Genomic DNA, 21248 nt, shown 5'->3' with positions numbered 1-21248 from the left:
GGGGGGGGGGGGGGGGGGGGGGGGGGGGGGGGGGGGTCCTGACGGTGTCAGAAAGGGAAAGTGAGAAAGCTTAGGAGCAGCCCAGTGAGCAGCACCCTCCACGGCCTCTTGCCTCCAGGTCCCTGACTGGAGTTCCTGTCTTGGCTTCCCTCAATAAACTGTGACCCGGAATTATGCTAGCCAAATAAACCCTTTCCTCCCCAAGTTGATTTTGTTCGTGGAACCTTATCACAAGCATAGAGACCAAACCAAGGCAACCCTCTTCCCAGTCTCGGGACCCCGAGGAGTAGGGCAAAGGCTGGAGAACTGAGAGGTCAGCTTCCATCTGGAAAGCGAGGGTGCTCTACCGCAGCGGGGTGCTACATTCGCGCCATTTATGCTACTACTCTGGCATGCAGAAACACAAGTTCCCAAGGCTGGCGTGTAATGGGTTTTCAAACGCTGCCTAAGAGGATAAGGGGATGATGGAGAAGCACTCATGTTCTGTCTTCTGGACATAGTACCAAGTCACTACCAGGTCTTCTGCTATTTTCTTTTAGACATACTTTACAAACCAGAAAACCAGATTAAAAAAATCAAGAGACTCATTTTCTTTTGAAGGAGTGGGAGGTGTTTTTCAAGTACGCTACGGTGCATGTATGTGATAAGCCCCGTGAGAAACTAGATAATACTTTAGAGGACTGTTTAAACACAGGGAGCATTGTTCACAACAGAAAGAAGGGAAGGCATAAAATTTTCATGCACTATGATAATTATTTGTTAAGAATGCTTATCACCAAAGCTACAGAGAAACCCTGTCTCAAGAAAAAAAAGAAAAAAGAATGCTTATCACAGCAAAGCTATTGGAAAAAATCAAGTACAAAGAAAGATATTATCTGCTTCTATAAACAGCAACTATCACATTTAAAATCAGGAAAAATATTTTTAAATTTTTTCTATGAATATCTAAAAATATATTTTCCTTTTAAAAAATAAATTACATATATATGCATATATGTATTTTAGTAATAATAAACTATATATATACACATACATATATATATATATATATATATATATACTTTGGTAGTGACTATAATTTATTTATGGTACCCCTCTCCATTATCTTTGACTCAACCCCAAGGAGATTCTGTACAAATTAATAGTATATGTAAAGAATTTAATCCAGTATCTGGCACACAGTGTGAGCTCAATATATGCTTCTGTAGGTTTGTCAGTCAGTCTGTTTTCTTGCTTTCCTGTTTTGTTTTTCTTTTCTTTCCTTTGGATTTTTTTTTTCTTTATTTATTTATTTATTAAATATTTCAGTCTCTTCCCCACCTCCGCCTCCCCTTTCCCTCCCCCTCCCCCACTCCGTTCCCCCTCCCTCTTCAGCCCAAAGAGCAATCAGGGCTCTCCGTCCCGTGGGAAGTCCGAGGAAAACCCTCCTCCATCCAGGTCTCGTAAGGTGAGCATCCAAACTGCCTAGGCTCCCACAAAGCCACTACATGCAGTAGGATCAAAGACCCATTGCCACTGTTCTTGATGTCTCAGTAGTCCTCATTGTCCGCTATGTTCAGTGAGACCGGTTTTAACCCAGGCTTTTTCAGACCCAGGTCAGCTGGCCTTGGTGAGTTCCCGATAGAGCATCTCCATTGTCTCAGTGTGTGGGTGCACCCCTCGCGGTCCTGAGTTCCTTGCTCATGTTCGCTCTCCTTCTGCTCCTGATTTGGACCTTGAGATTTCAGTCCGGTGCTCCAATGTGGGTCTCTGTCTCTGTCTCCTTTCATCGCCTGATGAAGGTTAATATTCAGGAGGATGCCTATATGTTTTTCTTTGGGTTCTCCTTCTTATTTAGCTTCTCTAAGAACCCGAATTATAGGCTCAATGTCCTTTATTTATGGCTAGAAACCAAATATGAGTGAGAACATCCCATGTTCCTCTTTTTGGGTCTGGCTTACCTCACTCAGGATAGTGTTTTCTATTTCCATCCATTTGCCTGCAAACTTCAAGAAGTCCTTGTTTTTTACTGCTGAGTAGTACTCTAATATGTATATATTCCATACTTTCTTCATCCATTCTTCAATTGAGGGGCATCTAGGTTGTTTCCAGGTTCTGGCTATTACAAACAATGCTGCTATGAACATAGTAGAGCATATATTTTTGTTGCATGATAAGGCCTCTCTTGGGTATATTCCCAAGAGTGGTATTGCTGGGTCCATGGGTAGGTTGATCCCAAATTTTCTGAGAAACCGCCACACTGCTTTCCAGAGTGGTTGTACAAGTTTGCATTCCCACCAGCAATGGATAAGTGTACCCCTTTCTCCACAACCTCTCCAGCATAGGCTATCATTGGTGTTTTTGATTTTAGCCATTCTGACAGGTGTAAGATGGTATCTTAAAGTTGTCTTGATTTGCATTTCCTTTCCTTTGGATTTTAAGACAGGGTTTATATTCCTTGGCTGTCCTGGAACTTGTTCTGTAGACCAAGTTGGCCTCAAACTCACTGAGATCCACCTGCCTCTACCTCCCAAGTGGTGGGATTAAGTGTGTGCTACCACTGCCAGGCTTACTTTCCTTTTTCTTAGAGCCCTATAGAATTAAGGAAGGAAACTGTGAAGGGAGCCCACCAAGACTGAACTACAGGCAAAGCCATGGTCTCTAACCCTTGCTATGCAAACTCTGGCTTCATTACAGCCACAGGTACTGACAGTGAGCCTCAGTAAAGACACTCTTTTGTCTTCCTCCCTGAAAGCTTCTGCCACCATTCAACAAGGGGTTTCTCACTTGGCAACCAGACCATTCTCAAACTCAGTCTGAATTTAGGAACCTTCAGTTCATAAGCACAATGACACATTTTGTTACAATGTAGAGTCTCTGGTGATGCGATTAGCAGCTGGTTTGGGTGATACAATTTGAAAGGGTAGGCGTGTTGTATGGGGAAGCTACAAAAAGCTACACTGACACTCCAAAAGCCCAGTGTAAACACACGGGAACCTCTAGTCCCTTGCCCCGTGGTTCCTAATAAGCAGAACACACAGCCAACAGGGGCCCAGGCTGTGGTTGGTGACAGTGAAAGAACTACTCCTCCTCTAACCAAAAGGGGCAACCCTGGTCTCAAAGGATTTGCCACTTCCTCCTCACAAGCCTGCAGCGTGCATGTACCAGTCTCACCAGTAGACAGCTTTGACTGACAGCCCACGCCACACCAAGGATTATCAGAAGGGTCTTGAATGTCATGCTTTGGTTGAGTCAGATGACAATCTGTATCCCCTGTGAGGGGCCGCTGGAGTGCTTTCAGATTGGCCCTGGGATAAAGAACTGGCCTTTAGCCATATTAAAACAGCACTCTGTTGACCATCCAGTGATATAGTAAGAAACAAGCAAAATCACAGGTTGTGCTTGGTGTGGAGGTACAACCTGTAATTCAGCACCCAGGAGACTGAATCAAGAGAACAGAGTTCAAATCAAGCCTGAAGCTACATAGTGGGTTGGAGGCTAGCCTGGGCTATATAGATACAATCCCGAAACCAAACATAATCATGAATGGACAGGAGGAGGAACAGTTTAAAGGATTTACTGGAGCTCATAGTGACTATAACTACTAAAAACACTCTATAACTGAACAGTTCTGAGAGTAGAGTCATGCACAAAGTGATAAGGTTATGAGGCCATATGGACGCTAATTAGCTTGAAGTAGTTATTCCCCAGGTACCAAAACATGTTGTAACCACTGGGAGATGGAACTCAGTGAAGAATGCCTAACCAGCATGTTTACACCCCAAATTCAATCCCCAGCAGAGGAAAAAAGAAAAAGGTGGCATATTATGCATACATTTTATTTGTTAATTAAAATAGAATAAAGGAAAATATATAAGGATGAGGACTTTATAGTAGGTGATTATAAGCAACTCAATTAAAATCTGTGTTTCTGCAGGATTTGGAACGGAAGCCACACCCAAGAATAAAGACTCCATATTTTCAAGATGTCCCCATCTCCCCAGCCTGAAATCCTGGCACTAGAGAAGCTGAGGAGCACTCTAGATCAAGGCCAGCCTGGGCTACAAAGTGAGACCTTGTCTATAAAAACAACAGTAATAAAATAGCTGTTGTTATCAGAAAGAAGGAGAAGACAAAAGGGGAATGTTGGAGGAAGGGAGTGGAGAAAGGGAGGAGAGGGTAGGAGGAAGGGAGGAGGAAGAAGAGGAGGATGAAGAAGAAGAGGGGAGGAGGGGACTGCAGCAGCAGCAAGTCAACTAAGCACATGAAAAGATGCTCGAGCAGGACACGGGCATTCCCAGCATTCAGGTTGTAGAAGCAGGCAGATCCCTGAGTTTAAGGCTAGCCTGGTCTACACAGTGCATTCCAGGCTAGCCAAGGCTACATTATTATTTGGGAAGTGCAGACTGAAGACACGATGAGACACCGAAGCTTTCTCTACGGAAATAGCACATCTAGCAGCATGGCTTTGGGGAGGAGGGAGTGGGAAAGCTGAAACCTGTGCACTACAGCAAGAATACAAACCAGAGCGGCTGCTCTAGAACACAGGCAGTTCCTGAGACCTACATATGATCTAGCAACCCCAGTTCTGAGTTCATAGCTAAGACAACTAAGAACAGGTTCTTAAAGCGGGCGTGAGGCACACATCTGCAATCCCAATACTTGGGAGGCAGAGGCAGGAGGATTAGAAATTCACTGTTATCTTCAGCTATGAGCCAGTTTGAGGCCAGCCTAGGCTACCTGAGCCCCGTCACAAAACAGGAAGCAGCAGGCACTTGAGCTATCTGCTCACCACAGCACATTTACAGTAGCGGAATGTGCCACAGCCAAGAGGCAGAGCAAAGCAAGTGTCCACCAGATGAGCAGATAAACAACTGTGGTATGCACATACAATAGAATATTATTCACCCTTAAAAGGGAAGGAAATCCTGTCACAATATGGATGAAACTTGAGGAAATTATGTGAGGCGAAGCAGCTTAGTCACAGAAAGGCACACAGTGTATTGGACGAGGCACGGAGAGCAGAGGGTGGCTGCCAGGCTGGGAAAGCGAAAACAGAAATGTTTTCTCAATGAGTACCGAGTTCCAGTTTTGTGAGGTGAAAAAGTCCTGGAGACTGGCTGTACAAGCATATGAATGTTCTTAATGCCATTGAATTGTATAGTAAGTATTAAGATGGCAAGTTTATGTGTGTGTTTGTGTGTGTGACTGGTTGGTTTTCTGTTTGGTTGGTTTTTGTGGGATGTCTTACTATACCTCCCCACCTGGCCTAGCCTACCCTCAAACTCACAGAGATCCACTTGCCTGTGCTACCTAGCTGCAGGGACTAAAAGCACATGCTGCCACACCTGGCTGGTGTTTTGTTTTTTAAGCCTGAAATGCCAAGTGCTAGAGAAGATCCGGGGCCATTGGAATGCTTACACCTTGCTGACAGGAGTGTGACACCGTAGAGCCGTTGTGAAACCAGGTAATCTCCTAAAAAGGTAAAGTAGGGGCTGGCGTATGGACTGTGGTAAAGGACTTGGTCAGCATGCTCAAAAGCCAAGTCCAGTCCCCTGCATCAGAAATACAGGGACAGAGTGGGAGAAAGATCAACTTAGCGCATGATCCACCAGGCCCAGTAGGGCATTCACACAAGAGCACAGCTGCATTCACACAAGAGCACAGCTGCACACACAGCTGGATGCCGTGGACCTGTAATTTCAGCATTCAGGAGGCTGAGGCAGGAGGACTGCTCCAAGTTAGAGGCCACTCTGACAGTGTTTTTCTAGGCCAACCTGGGTAGTAGGATAAGAACATCATCTCAAAAGAAGGGAGAAAGAAAAAGAGGAAGGGGGAAAATGAAAGAAAAAAAAAAGCAGGATTTTTGCACATCATTCATCAGTTCAGATGGTGGTCACACTAGAGTAACACGGCCCGACATCCAAGCCTGGTGTCATTATAAGAGTGGGGAGAAGGGGTTAAGTCACAGATACATGGGAAGGTCACATGACAACAAAGTCACAGATGGCAGTTACAGCACTACACAAAAAGCCAGGGAGCATTCAGTGGGAGCGCGGCCCTGATGATCCGTGATTTCACACTCCCAGACTAAGACCTGTGAGAAAGTGACTTCCTGCTGGTGTAAGCCACAGCGGTATGGCACTTTGTCCCAGCATACAGGAAATGAGCGCGTGCTACAACACAGATGGGGCTCCAGTGTGACCGGTTAAAGGCAACCCAGAGCCAGAAGACCACATCCTTTGGATTCCATTCACAGGGTACTCTGCGGGGACCACACAGCCACTCTGTGTGAGGAAACCATCCAATACCTCAGTGGTTGTTATGGTGATTCCATGACACAGAGCTATCTTTCTAAAGACTCAGTTACATCTCAAAAAAAAGTATCAGAAGAAAACCTATGCCCCAAGACCTGTTTTTACATCAATTTGTTATAGAATTTGCTATTTGGAAGAAGGTTCCTACTAACCTAATGAGTGATGATCATACAGTCATCAAAATAAAAGTAACAGTTACAGATCATAACCCACTCAGCAAAATGGGAATTCTTAAAATCACATACAGATATACTATAAATATATGTCAATAAATATATTTATATGTATTTGTTTTATGCATGTGTGTTTGTAAAGCAAAGTTTGATGCAGTTTAGTAAAGACTTAAGGTAGCTGGGTAAGAACAGTCAGGGTTCATTACAAAGGAGAAAGAGCAGCTTCAGAGCAGGAACCCTGAAAGACCGACTGAGCTGGTAAGGGCACAGCCACAGTCACAGGACAAACTGGAATCACATGCCTAATGGGATCCAACCGTCACTTCTGAGTGATTCCTACAGATTCACCATCTGAGAAGCCCTGGGCTCAATCCCAAGCCCCAGAAGTGTTAAAAGACAGCTGCACTACAAAATAATTGCCCGTGACCATCAACAAGGTCAGGTCACAAAAGTCAAAAATGTTTTTTAGGGTTCTCTCAAGGCAGGGTCTCACTAATTCCAGCTGGCCTCAAACTTACTCTATAGTCAAGGATGACTTTGAACTTCTAATCCTCCTGCTCATGTTGTTCTGGAAACCCAGTCTAGGGCCTTGTGTATGCAGTCAGGTGCTTGACCAACTGAGCTGCATCCTTACCCCAAATTAGTGCATGGGGACCAGACCTCTAAGTCCAACACTTAGAGGCCAAGGCAGGAGGATAGAGACAAGAGGACAGAGAGCTGGACGCCAGCCTGGGCTATATGCCAAAAAGCAAATAAAAACACATTTTATACATGTGTGTAGACACACGTGGTTGTGGGTGGGGGTGCAGGCATAGGTGAAGGCCTGGAGCTGACCCTGGTGTCTGCCTCAGTCTTACACCACTGAGGCCGGGTCTCTGCTGAGGTGCGAGGACACCAAGCACAGCCGGTGTGGTGTGGCTAGCCACCTCTGTTCCTCGGTGCCGTCATTTCTGGTGGCTGCCACACGTGCCCAGCTTTTCTGCAGGTTCTAGAGATGCCACCTCTAGTGTTCATATCTGCTGTAGTGTCTCCCCAAATCTCAAACAGTAATTTTTAGAAAGATGTATTTATTTTTATGCCTACATGCGTGTGCCTGAGTGTATGAATGTGCACCATGTGTTTGCAGGTGCTCACAGAGACCAGAAGAGGAATCAGATCCTCTGGCACTAGACTTCCTGACAGGGTGCCGAGAACTGAACTTGGGTCCTCTGCAAGAGCAGCAGATGCTAAAAAAAATGTTCTTAATCTGTATGCTTAAATACAGAAGTACCACAGATCCCAGTTTTCTCAAATATTAGCAAAAATGTAACTGGTTGAGCATTCTTAACTTAAAAATCCAGAATCTGGGCTAGGGAATGGCTCAGGGGATAAAGCATTTGTCATGCAATCAGACGACCTGAGTTCAGGCCCTCAGAATTCACATACGGCTGTACATGACAGCACACATCTGTGAGCCCAGTACTCCTAGAGAGAAGTAGGAGAAACAGAAGAATCTCCAAAATCTTGCAAGACAGCTAGTCTGGTGTACACAGCAGCAAAAAGACCCTATCTCAAAAAGACAGAGGGTGAGGACTAACAACTGAGGTTGCCCTTTGACCTTCACATGTATGCCATGACAGGCTTGTGCCCATACAAACATACACAACACACACAGAGAGTTTTAAAAGCCAGAAATCCAAAATGCTCCACAATACTTAGGGTATCATAAAAACAATGAACTTAGTTTCTCAACAAAGAAGAGTCGCCTTTAACAGGGAAGGGAGGTGGGGCTCGGAAGACAGCTGGGTGAGAACACATTCTCTGCAAGCATGAGAACCTGAGCTCGAACCCCCAGCATCCATGTAAAAAGCTAACAACAGCTTTGGGTGCCATGACCCCAACATTACTGAGCTCACACACATAAACCACACACACCACACAGATTACATGCATACCACACACGCACACAAACACAGATACCACTGACATTATACACACCACATACACACATCACAAAAATAAGATAGAAGGGCATCTGAAGGCATGGAGTTATCATCACAAAGTTTATGTATCACCTCTAACATCAAATCCTAACTTGTTTAATTAAAAATGTCAGGCTTCTAACTTCTCTGTGGGTAGGACATCAAAATAGGTCTAACTCAGATCTTAACTACAGCACCCGACACTATTGTCTGGAGCACTAATTCCACATTGTTTTAAGTAAGGCTCTTCTGGTAAATGACTATGGTGCCTAAATCAGCAAGACTGTTATCTATGTGTCTGGCCCATCTGCCCGGTGAGGCCGTCATTAGTCACATGAATCTGGTGACAGGCGTAGTTGAGACTGAGACAAGCTTTAAGTGTAAAAAACACAACAGCACAAAACAACATGGGGACTCTCTTATGTTTTCTATGTAGATTATATGTTGTGATGGTATTGTGGTATTTCTTGGGGTAAATAAGTATTCAAATTATTTAAATAAGGCTGGGCATGCTGGCACATGCCTATAATCCCAGGTCTTAGAGAGCTACAGTAAGAAAAGCAAGAACTTAAGACCAGGGCTGAAGATGTAGCTCAGCTGGTGGAGTTTGCCTAGCACAGTATTTTAACAAGTCCTAGGTCCCATTCCCAATAACCCAATAATCCCAGCACTTTGGAAACAGAGACAGGAGTATGAGAAGTTCAAAGTTATCCTTAGCTACATAGCTTAGCTGCTCAAGACCAGTAAAACCCTTTCTCAAAAGAACAAAAACAGAAAGTGGAAGGAAGGAGGGAAGGAGGGAAGGAGGGAAGGAGGGAAGGAAGGAAGGAAGGAGGGAGGGAGGGAGGGAGGGAGGGAGGGAGGGAAGGAAGGAAGGAAATAAGGAGAAAGGAAGGGAGGGAAGCAGAGAGGGAGGGAGGAAGAAAGGAAAAAAGAAAAGAGAAAGGAAGAAAACAGAACAACAAGCCAGATGTTGTGAGATACCTGTATTCTCAGCACTCAGGAGGCACAGGCAGGAGGAACGGACAATCTGAAGCCGCCTTGGTCTACACAGCAAGTTCAGAGCAGCCAGAGCTGTACAGACCGTATCTCAGAAACCCTAGCGATGGCCAGCAAGAGCACTTGATGACTGAGTTCTACTCAGAGCATGGTAAGAGACAGCTGACCCTTGAAAGCTGTCCTCTGAAGCTGGGCATGGTGGTGCATACCTTTAATCCCAGTGTTCAGGAAGCAGAAGCCGGTGGATCTCTAAGTTCAAGGCCAGCCTGGTGTACAGAGTGAGTTCCAGAACAACCATAACTATACAGAGAGACCCTGTCTCAAAAAATAACAAAGTTTTCCTCTGACCTTCACACACATGCTGTGGCACAGGCCATGTCTACACACATACACACATCATATATCCATACAATAACAGTAAGTTTTAAAATAAATCCCTATTGTTTAAATTATATTAAACTTAATTTCACTGGGTTATTTTCTTTTAGTGTGGGTACTAGAAAACGCTAACTTAAACTTGTGGTTCAAGTTAGTTTGGGGTGTTCTGTGTTTTGTTTTCTGGTGACGCTGAGGATGGGACCCAGGGCCCGGTACATGCTAAGCCAGTTCTCTTCACACATTTCAAGCGGATGCTCGGCCTCTGACTGCTGTGAAGTCACACCACCTCCATCGGCAGCCACCGTGAAAGAACGCACGGCTGGACTTCCCAGAAGGCTGAGCTGCACTTGGGCCCAGGCTCTTCTCCAAAGAGCTAATCTTCCCGGGGCTTATCTCTGTCTCTGTACACACCCTTCACAAAAGCAGGCGAGTGGGGTACCTGGAACTCGGGGGTGCTGTTCCGCAGCTGGCTCACATTAGGCAGGGATCCCCCGTGGTACTGGGTCAGGCGCAGCTGCTGAAGCTTCTGAAACTGAACCTGGAAACAGAGAGATTTCAAGAAGGTTCAGCAAAATCTGAAAGAGACATCCAAGCACAGTGTTTTGTAGAACGCTTAAAAAAGAAGTCCTAGTTTTGATTTCCTTTTCTATTTAAATGACCATCATCTTCAGGTTTCCAGAGCTCTCTGGGGTCTGTTTCCTTTGGGTTTTGTTTGGAGAGATGGATGGTCTCACACAACCTAGGATGGCCTCAGGCTCACTCTGTAGCTCAGGATCCTGATCCTCCTGCCTCTACCTTCTAAGTGGTGATTACTTAGAAGGCGTGCACCACCATAGTCTGGCTTTCTGTTTTTTTTTTTTTCTTTATGAGTTTTAGAAAGAATTTAAGAATATTTCAAAAGTCCTACACACAATGATGTATAGGCATACAGACACAATATTTAACAATAAAAAACATTTCTAAAAGGAAATCAAGCTATCTAAAAATCAGAAACATTGTTTCCTTTCCTTCTGCACAGACTTCCCGATCCCATGTGCATTTACGTGTCACATGTGAATGTGAATCACAGCATGGATATGACTTGCTCGAGGGACTGTTCACTTGCTCTTTTTTCTTTCTTTCCTACTTTTCTTTTTTTTTTAAGTCCCATATAGTCAGGTTAGCCTCAAACTCACTACATAGCAAAGGTTGGCCTTGAACTCCCAATATCCCCCACCCCCACAGCCACATCTCCTTCCCAAGTCCTGGGATAGCAAGTGTGCACCACCACACTCAGCCAAAACAGGTACCATCTTACATGCTCACATCATGAGCCTTTTCTAGACCGTTACACAATTGTGTGTACATGCGTGTGTATAATTTTTAGTTTTATTTTCCTGAAATCATCAGAACTCATCCTAGGGAGTAATTATTAATCTCTAGATTAGATACGGACGTACTAAAGGAGGCCATGTCAGGCTGATTAGATAACTTAATAGGTGGGGGAGTTTGTCACGGAGCCTGATGATCTGAGTTTGATTCCCAGGATCACATGGTGGAAGGCGAGAACCAGCTCCAGCAAGCTGTCCTCTGACCTCCACACATGTGCACGCACACACACACGAATTTATAATAAAAATATTTAATGAAGAGGTCAGGCAAACAGGCATCAAGCAGTATCCTACGGATTTAGCAGCTTCGTTCTTATTTACTTTCAGAGGGCAGTCAACTGTCCCAGTTCTCATGAGCCCTGCTTCTAAAACAATACACTGAGTATTATGTAACCCTCAGCGATTATAATTCATACAAGGAAGGAGGGTCACAGAGAAATCCCTGAGGCGGATTTCTACCCTTCCTCTAATTTCTACTCTGTCCTCTGCTTACACAATAGAGTATACCAGACCTGAGCCCTTAGGGCAGGCCAGGTGTTGTCCTCAGATACTGGTCCACTTCACCCTGGGTTTTCTCCACAGCCCCGCATTTACAGACAGAGGACTCAGATCCAGTGTTCAATGCCCTGCCCAAGGCCAAGCGCAGCTACTTTACACAAAACCCACATCCTATTCCTGCTTTCCATTTCTTCCTGAGGGATCATACTATGTATTATTATTATTATTATTATTATTATTATTATTTAAAATATCTGATACAGTGTAGGAGCCGGAGCAGTGACTCAGTAGTTAAGAAACACATTGCTCTTACAGAGGATCCAGGTTAGACCTCCATCAGGCAGCTCATAAAATCCTGCCATTCTAGATCTCGGGCCTCCGAGAGCACTTCCACACACGTAAATGCGCACAGGTGCACATAGACATAAATTTTAAAATTAATTACCAAAAATTATCTAACACAATGTAAACATTCAGTAAGTGTGGTAGTAAGGAAATTACGACAAAAAATTCAATGATTCTACTACAGAACATTGTGGAGCTACGAATCTCTGATTTATTAACACTAGGAAAGCTTTCAGATACTGAAAAACTAGAGATGACCAGTGAAACCCATCGTCTATCTATCCAACTGCTTCTATGATTACTGAGACAGCCTGGCTCATCACTGCTCCTCCACTACCCTTGGCATCCTAAGTGAACTCCCAGAGGTGATGATATTCCTTAATATAACATGCATATTCAAAAATAAGTACACATATTTTTTTGTAAATTTTAAAGGCATACGAAGTCCTTGGGTGTCTTTAACTTCCTTATACTCACAGTACTTGATTTCTCAAACATGCTGTGTGTAGGGAGACATATTAACTATATGTTATATATAATAATCAAAACTCAGATCTCATAGTGAAATTTGAAGACTCGGTAAGCTATTTCTGCCTATGAGCCAAGTTTAAGAATAAAGCCAGCTTTCCATTTAACATTCTAAATGCACTTGCGAGAAGCATTTAACTGGCAATCCTTGAAATGCTCAGACAAGATTCTTGATTTCCTTGATCTAAAGTCTGTCATTCCTTCTTCAAAGATTCACTCAATCCATTGCTTCATTTACATAAAAACATAATTGTGTGTTAGATACCATGCCAGCCTATAGAGGTACACACGTGCCAACGCTCTTCCCTCCTGAGAGGTCCCACAAAGGCTTCAACCCTTCAGCCAGGCTCAATTACAAATCTAGCTAGGCACCTGCCTTCAACTGTATTTAAGGCCACCGCAAAGGACCCCACCCCACAACTGCCCGCCCTCTGGAGAGCCTGCCTCCAGAGCCTTCAAAGACTGTGTGACACCAGAGTGAGTTCTCATGTGGTTAGCCGAGTCATCCCGTGCCCTTCACAAAGGATAGAAGGATAAATATAAAAAATACAATGGTGTTATGTGAACTATAGAGACCTGGCTACTATTTCCGTAGATGGTCTCAGCTACGTCTAAAGACTTTCCTTTATTTTGACACTTTCTTCTTTTGAAATTTTGAATCATTAAACTAGAGAGAAACTTGAGACTGAAATCAACACCTCTGTGCTTCCAGATGATGGGAATAAGGACTCAAGCAGAGCAGACTAAGGCAGAGGTCACAGACTGGCAGCCTACAGGGAGTTCTGACTTGTTCAGTATTTTCTATTTCAGTTTTAGAACTTGGAAGACTGCAAGAACAAACAACACTGGATTTGTGTGTGTGTGTGTGTGTGTGTGTGTGTGTGCAGGCTCGTGCGTTTTGAATGCATAGTTGTGCATTCGTGTGGGCACAAGTCAGAAAGCAATGGCTAAGAGTTGATCCTCTCCTTCCCCCGTGTGGGTCCTGGAGCCTGGTAGACTCATGCCAGCAGGGCTGCCAGCAAGCACCTTTACTGCATGGGCATTTCACTAGCCCTAAACCCATAGCCTTGCATGACAACACTGCCTGCTCCTCACCCAGGATTGGATTGTTCGGTTTGTCCCTGTTACCCACCACTGCAGCTAAGGATCAGCTACTATTCGCCACCAACTCCTGGCCCTTCCATCCATCCTCCTCATCTACCTTACACAGCAAGACCCAGCCTGAGGTCACACACTGTGGTAGAATTTCTTCTAACGCCTGTATAAATGAGATAGAATCCGCTCTAATTCTTTTCTGGAAAAGTCTCACAATAGCCAACACAATATCCTAATCAAAATCCCAGCAGGGAGCTGGGAGCATAGCTCAGCGGCACAGCACAGCTCAGGGTACCAACGGACCAGGGCTCAATCTCCAGGACCAAACAAAAATAAAAGTGAAAAATCCCAGCCAAGTCTTGTTTTTATAGATTGACAAGATAATTCTAAAATTTATGAAAGTACAATGACCCAGCTCAGCAGGAGACATTTTTTAAAGGTTTATTCTATTTTTAATTATGTGTCTATGTGTATGTCTGTGTAGGGGAATGCACGCACATGAGTGCACACACATACAGAGTCCAAAGGATCACTGGGTCCCCTGGGATAGGAGTTACAGCCAGTTATGAGCTGTGGGTGCTGGGAACCAAACTAGGATCCTCTAAAAAGGGAGCACATGCTCTTAACCACTGAGCCATTTCTCCAGCCCCCAGAGTAATTTTAAAAAGTTACAAGATTTAAGTTAATAGTTCAAGATCTATTATAAAGCTATAGTACCCAGTGTGCTGTTGTGAAAAAGACCTAGGGTGGAGGTAATGGCTGAGTGGCAGGGCACTGCCTAGCACGTGTGAATCCTTAGCTTCAATCCCAGGATAAATGTGACAGAGTGCAAAAACAGACAGACAGACAGACAGACAGACAGACAGACAGACACACACCCCTCTACCAGGGGAAAAGATCTGACATGCACAGACATCCAGTGTGACCCCCGGATTCAGTCCTCCCCTGCCCTTCCCAGCCTCGTACAGAAACTTTGATAAGCCTCAGTTTACCCGTCTACCAAAAGACGGCAAATCCAGTCAAGATAAACCACAAGGCCGTTTTGAAGACTGTCTGAGAAAGCAAGGGAAGAGAGCGAGAGCAGTGCCTGCCTGTCAAGGAGTCCTGGGATTTAGCCCAACCCTAATCTCTGCAAGCTTTTTCTCTGCTCTTGGCTCAGAGGCCTGGCCACTCTGCAACATACCTACCCATTGCTTGTTTTAAGAGAAAGACAAGGCATAGACTGAGCTGGGGGTGCGGCTCAGCGGGCCCTCGACCTGTGTACACTCCTTAGTGATGTATAAACTAGGAACGCTGGCACACACCTGTAATCCTAACGTTCTAGATCTGGAGGGGGGGGGTGTGTTAGGAGTTCAAGGTCATTTTTGACAACACAGTGAGTCTGAGGCCACTATTACTGCTATATGAGACCTTGTCTTAAAAAAAGAAAAACAAAAACGAAACAGAAAACAATGGTTTTTTTTTTTTTCTCAAACTATTCAAGGCAAATCGACATTGGTGGAGAGCTGAGTTTGCTGAGTTTCTCCTAAGGTTTCTCCATACAAGCTGCCCTTCCCAGCCAAGCACCCCAGAGCTTCCAAGTCTCCCTCTCTGTTCCCGTCTCTCCAAGCCTCCCAATCCACTTCCTGCACGTGCAGTGGTGACTGATGGCCTGCACGCAACCAGACCAAAGGACATGACGTCCTTATCGGGACAGCAGCACCGACTCCGACTCCGTGGGTGGACATAACCTGCTCTGCACAGCAAGCCCACTGGCTTTCCTCCTGACGTCCTAGCCGCCCTTCAGTCTTTGGTGGCACCTCGTCCTCTCTCTCCCCTGCAGACGGTAGGGGCTTTGGCTCTAGGGCCTCTTCACACTTCACTTTATAGCAGGGGACAAATTCGAATCTGATAGAGGGAAGCTAAGTCAGTAAGGCAATCTGGAGCATCATGAGACAAGCCACAGAGATGGTGGGGACCGGGGCACGCTGAAGACCACATACACGTTCTATGGCATCACCACAGTCCTGGGGCATCACCAGACTATTCCTGTCAGGCTCTCCAAAACATACGGAAAGGACAGTGAGATGACTCAGCTGGCAAACGCACTTGCTGTCAGGCCTGATGACATGTGTGACCCTCAGGACACATACTGTGGAAGAAGAGAAGTGACTCCTACCCATTGTCCTCTGACCTCCACAAGCATGGCATAGATATACCACCACCACCACCATCCCCGTGCAAAGAGAATAATTGTAAAGAGAGGAGCTAAAGAGATTGCTCAGAAGAGCACTTCCTGCTCTTGCAAAGGACCCAGGTTGGACTCCCAGCACCCATGGGACAGCTCACAACCATCCCTAACTACAGTTCCAGGGGATCCAGCACCCTCGTCTGGCCTTGTAAGCACCAGACACCCATGTGGTTCACTTTCATACATGCAGGCAAAACACTCATATACATAAAATAACATGTAAATAAATATTTTAATGGAAAAAGAAAGAAATAAGAAAAGGGTGTTGCTAAGTGATCTCATTTTCCAAAATTCGACTTTAATGTACAATCCCAGTGCTACTGCTGGCCCTCATTAAATAGGCACAAGCACACAAGACACAGACAGTTACACACACACACACACACACACACACATATTTTGGATCAAGAAAACAAAATAAAAATATGTCAGAGAGCCAAAACCAGGGTGTGGGCCGACAGTCTGTAGTTTGTGTGTGTGGAGGGGGTCTTCTGTTTGAGATAGGGTAGGCTGACCTCAAACTTCCTATGTAGCTAACTAAGAATGACTACATTTCTCAACCTCCTGCCTCAACTTCCCAAGTGCTGGGATTCCAGGTTGAGCCACCTCAACTGGTTTAAGCCGGGGACCAAACCCTGGGCTCAACACAGGTACTCGACCACCTGAACTACAACGCCCTCCCTGCAGGATGTGGCCTCTAAACTCTTCCCAAGCCGTCGAATTTCCTGTGGCTAAACTCCAAAGAGCCCCAAATTTGTACCAACAGCCAGCCTTCCTTCCTGAGCCCCAGGTCCGCACAAACCAACGCCGGCTGGAACATGCTTTCAGTGCCTAGCTCGCAGGTCCCTCAAACTCAGCATCCCTTCCCCAGCCAAGCCCTGCTCCGGCCAGAGTTTTCTCCCGAAGGACCTGAGGTGCCTGGAGTTTGAAGCTGAGGATCATCTGGACCCTCCCTGCTCACCGTCCTCATTTCTCCAAAGCTCCTCACACTTTCTAGGTATTGGTCTGTTCACCACCACCACCATACACACACACCTGCCCGCCCTAGTCAATGCCACTGAACCCCTGCCTGAGTTTACTGTGGCAGCGTTGAATCGGCTTCTCCACTGTGGCCTCCTAGAGTCTAGCTGTTGCTCTGGAGCTGGAGAGATCCTTTGAAGATGCAAATCAATCCAGGTTCAGCCTCCACCACTGGCCTACTATTGTTCTCGGGATCACTCCCAAATCCCATCTCTACAACCCGATCCCTGTGATCTCCAGCACCTCCCTCTCTCTTCTAATCCTCCTGCTGGACCTTAGGACTCTGCCTGAAGCACACTCCCCTCCCACACACATATCCCCACCTTCTTTCCCCGTACCCACCAATCCTCCAGGCCGTCAGAAGCGGCATGGACTTTTTACCACACATGCCCAGAGCCCCAGCTGCTTCCCTTCTATAACATTCGCCCAGATGGGTCTTTACTCCTTAGAAGTCTTCCTCTCTAGAGCACACAACTCACAAACATCACACGGATGAATGAACAACACAGCGCCCTTCCCAGACAGACGCTGCCTCCACTTTCCTCCTCCTCACCAGGCAACCCCAGGACCACCACGGACAAATCCTCCAAGTCCTCCCTTCTCAAAACTCTAGCCTTTGATCCAAGGACTCAGGAGGCTGAGGCCAGAGAAGCTCTAAGTCCGAGGCCAGCCTGGTCTACAGAGCAAGTTCCAGGACAGCCATGGCTACACAGAGAAGTCCATCCAGTCTTGAAAAACCAAAACCAACCAAACCAAACTTTTCACATTGCTTCCTGTTGAAGCTGAACAACTAAAGCTGGAAAGAAAAAAATTCTCCAAAATCGAGAGCAGTGGCTCTCACCCTTTCCAATGCTGCAACCCTTTAGTTCCTCATGACCCCAGTCATAACATATGTCCTTGTTACTTCATACCTGCAATCTTTCTACTGCTATGAAGTGTAATGTAAATATCAGATATGAGACCTCTGTGGGGCTGCAACCCAGAGGAGGAGCATCCTACCTACCTGGTTCAAGACCCTGAAAGACTGAGAATCTGAACTCTGACACTGTCTCGAGAAGAAAGGACACCTAGTTCAGTTTCAACGCCTGCCCATCAATCACACGCCTGCTCTAAGCAGCAAGGAAAGACAGTACAGCAGCCGTCCAATGGCCTCCTATGGACCAAATGGATTGTTTTCCAAATGAGAACATAATTCACACAGTTGAGGTTCTGGGAGTTCTTTATGTTCCATTCCGTGATTTCTTAGAGAAATAAGAAAAATAATCCTTTAAAATGAAAAACAAGAAAAACCTCCGGGGCAAAGTCGGTGTTGTCACTCGTGCATGTGACTGGGCAAGGAGAGAACACACACGGAATTCACGTGCAAATGATTCCCTGTACCAGGTAAAGGGCAAATGGCATCGTTTGTAGTAATTAGCAGAAAATAGCCATTGGATTAGCCCATAAACCACAGTTGAACAGGCTTGCTAAGTCAACATGTTCACACAGAGAGCCTCAGCTCCCTTCAGCAGACCAGCATTTGTCATATGAAATTAAATTTTACTTGAATTTATTGCATTTGTAACCCTGAGTGTATGTCGTACACCTAAATGTTTTGGTTTACAGGTGTATCAAAGCTCTACCCAAAGAACTTCAGACACAGGTTTATGTGTGAACATACACGAGTAAAATCATAATTAAGGGCTGGAGAGATGGCTCAGAGGTCTAGAGCACTGGCTGTTCTTCTAGAGGTCCTGAGTTCAATTCCCAGGACCTACATGGTGGCTTACAATCGTCTATAATGATATCTGGCGCCCTCTCCTAGTGTGCAGGCAGAACACTGTATACATAATAAACAAATAAGTAAATCTTTTTAAAAAACATAATTGAATGAACACTAGCGATCTGTGAGGTCTTTTAATGTTTAAAATCTGATCTGAACCACTCATGATGGCATACACCTACGAACCCAGCATTTATGAGGCCAAGGAAGAAGGATGGCAGGCTAGAAGCCAGTTGGGCTATAGAGTGCCACCTTGTCTCACAAAAATAAAAGTAGTCTGTGCACGACTCACGATCCCACCTCGAAGGATGATTTAAAGGGGCCTCAAAACTCGCATGAGTGGCTAGAACAATGCCAGGTACACAGACACATAGAGAGCGTGGGTTTGTGCATAACGTATGCCTCCTCTAAACACCACGAAACGGGCCTTACATTAGTCCACGGCATTTACCCACACTTTCTCTTCGATGTGTTCTAAGCCTGTCACGCTCAGTCTAACCAAGATCATGAAAAGTAAAGGCCTGTGGACGCCAGTTAGTAAGGGGCAGCGCTGGTCAAGGCGCGGGGAAAGTTTTTCTTAAAACCTTCTTTATCTTTTTTTTTTTTTTTTTTTTTTTTTTGCCTCGATGTAGTAGGAATGAAAGCTCAGAAAGTATTTCACTTTTCCCTTAACTACACCAAAAGAAAACACTGCATAAATATGACAAATGGCCCCGGGGAGGCGGGCTGCAACAGTGAGTGGTGCGGACCGCATTACAGCAAAATAAAAATAGAGTTCGTACTTCACTTGAGGGTGGCAACACGAGAATGCAAGATTGCTACCAGGTCTCTCGATTTTTAAAGTAAGTAAACTTAGTTTGCATTACAAATTTATATTAGTTCAGTTTGTGTTAAATTTATATTTAAAGAAAAAACTCTCAATTTTTAAACCCTGGCAACAGATTTTTTTTTTGAGTTCCGCAACACTATAGTGGACAAAAAATAGTATGTCTGCAAATCAGGGAGCAGAGAACCAGCCAGTTTGCAATCTGTTCTCATATCTCCTTCCAGCTGCCCACCCCCAGCATCTTCTCGGCCTTTGCCGTCTGACAGCACTCCTTCAAGGCCAGCACTCAGAATCCTCAAGGCTGCCTGCCCACTCACGGTGACCCTCTGCGGTCCTGCACACACCCCTGCTCTCCATCCTCTGCAGCTCCGCTCCAGTTGTCCAGCCTTCCCAGGCGTTTGTCCCGAATGGCTCCTTACTCCTTCCTCTGGGTCCCTCCTCAGTCACCGTCTACGCTAGGCACCCCGTAAACATCTGATGTTGAACAAAAATACACCGGACCACGTAAAGCACCTCCGAGAGGCGAAAGGGGTAAAGTCACAAACTTGTCACGGAATCACATCGGAATCACATCGTGGTACCAAGGCCCCCTGCCACTCGGGGGCCAGCCGTCCATTCACTCGTGCGTGCACCGAGCTTTCCCCGGGGGAGGATGCGCGACCCTCGGGTCCCCGAGGCCTTCCAGGCGGACAGCCAAGGGCTCGCCGGCGGCGGGTGTCCGGAGCACCGAGAAGCCGCACCGCCCGAACCCGGCGCGCCTCGGTCCCGCCTCGGAGCTGCGTGCGATTTCCTCTCGGGGTCATCTTCCCGCTTAGGCCGCCGGGCCCCGCCGCCCGCCTCCCCCAGCTCGGCCGTTCCCAGCTCACCGCACCTCCGCCGAGATCGCGAGCCGCCCTCGGTGTCGCCAGGCCGCCCGGAGCCGAGGCCGCAGCCGCCCCGGCCCCGCTCCCCACTGCGGCCCCCGCCCGGCCCCGCCGCCGCCGCCGCCCTCGGCCCGGCGACCTCTCCCCCGCCTCGCGGGCCCGTCCGCCCGCCCGTCCTCCCTCCCGCACCGCCCGCGCCGGCCCCGGCCCCGGCCCTCACCCGCGACAGGGTGAGGTCGGTCATGAGCTGCTCGAAGGCCCGCGTCTCCTCGGCCTGACGCTGCGTGTGCAGCGCGATCTTCTCGCTGAACTTCCGCGGGTTGGCGCTGCCCGAGCCCGGCGAGGCGGCCATGGCGCGCACCCCGCGCGACCGGGCTCAGCAGACGGCAGGCGCGGGGCCCCGCGGCTCGGCCCACCGGCTCGCTCCGCAGGCCGCCCAAGCCGCCGCCCGAAGCCCGTCCTCCGGCGCGACCCGGCAGAGGAGCCGCCGCGGCCCCAGAGCCCAGCGAGCGGCCGGGAGCGCGCCGAGGTCCGCCCCCACGCGCCGGCCCCGCCCCCGGCGCCCCGGAGCCCGGCCCCCCGCGGTCCCGTCCGTCCTCCCAGCCCGGGAGCCCGGCCTCCCGCGCACTACTGAGCCCACTGTCCCCAGCCCGCTGACCCCCTCACACCTCCATCCCGTCAGCAAAGCTAAGCCGCCCCAATGTGTGGGAGCCGCTGGGTACCGCTGCCCTCACCGCCCCAGCTTCGGGATGGCCTTTGGATTTAGGCGACTCGTTGAGAACAGGGTTGTGCCAATACTCCTACCCACTTCAAGCGAGCGTGGTTGAGTTTGCGGGTGCAATCTTATCGACCTCACTTGGAGTTTACCACAGAGTGTACCTGGGGGGACCTCACTGGACCGGCC

General features: G+C 47.0%; 1 protein-coding gene across 12 annotated transcripts in view; it reads right to left on the bottom strand.

Moving 5' to 3' along the window:
• The window catches only part of Crtc3 (CREB regulated transcription coactivator 3), a 103388-nt gene extending 82514 nt beyond the window's left edge, over window positions 1–20874 (bottom strand). For all 12 annotated transcript variants that reach the window (XR_007593906.1, XR_007593909.1, XR_007593910.1 and 9 more), the window contains exons 1-2: window positions 20565–20874; window positions 10247–10345 (exon numbers count right to left, since the gene is read on the bottom strand). Coding sequence is in view for 3 of the 12 variants with exons in the window: in XM_050153974.1 (XP_050009931.1) it covers window positions 10247–10345; window positions 20565–20696 (231 nt within the window). In the remaining 9 variants the exon portion in view is untranslated. The remainder of the gene's footprint in view (window positions 1–10246; window positions 10346–20564) is intronic.
• Between the last annotated feature and the right edge of the window lie 374 nt (window positions 20875–21248).

This window comes from Alexandromys fortis, unplaced genomic scaffold, assembly GCF_014885135.2.
Source record: "Alexandromys fortis isolate MF-2015 unplaced genomic scaffold, M_Fortis_MF-2015_v1.1 scaffold_86, whole genome shotgun sequence".
Lineage (NCBI taxonomy): Eukaryota > Metazoa > Chordata > Mammalia > Rodentia > Cricetidae > Alexandromys > Alexandromys fortis.
This window is presented reverse-complemented; position numbering and strand designations above follow the sequence as displayed.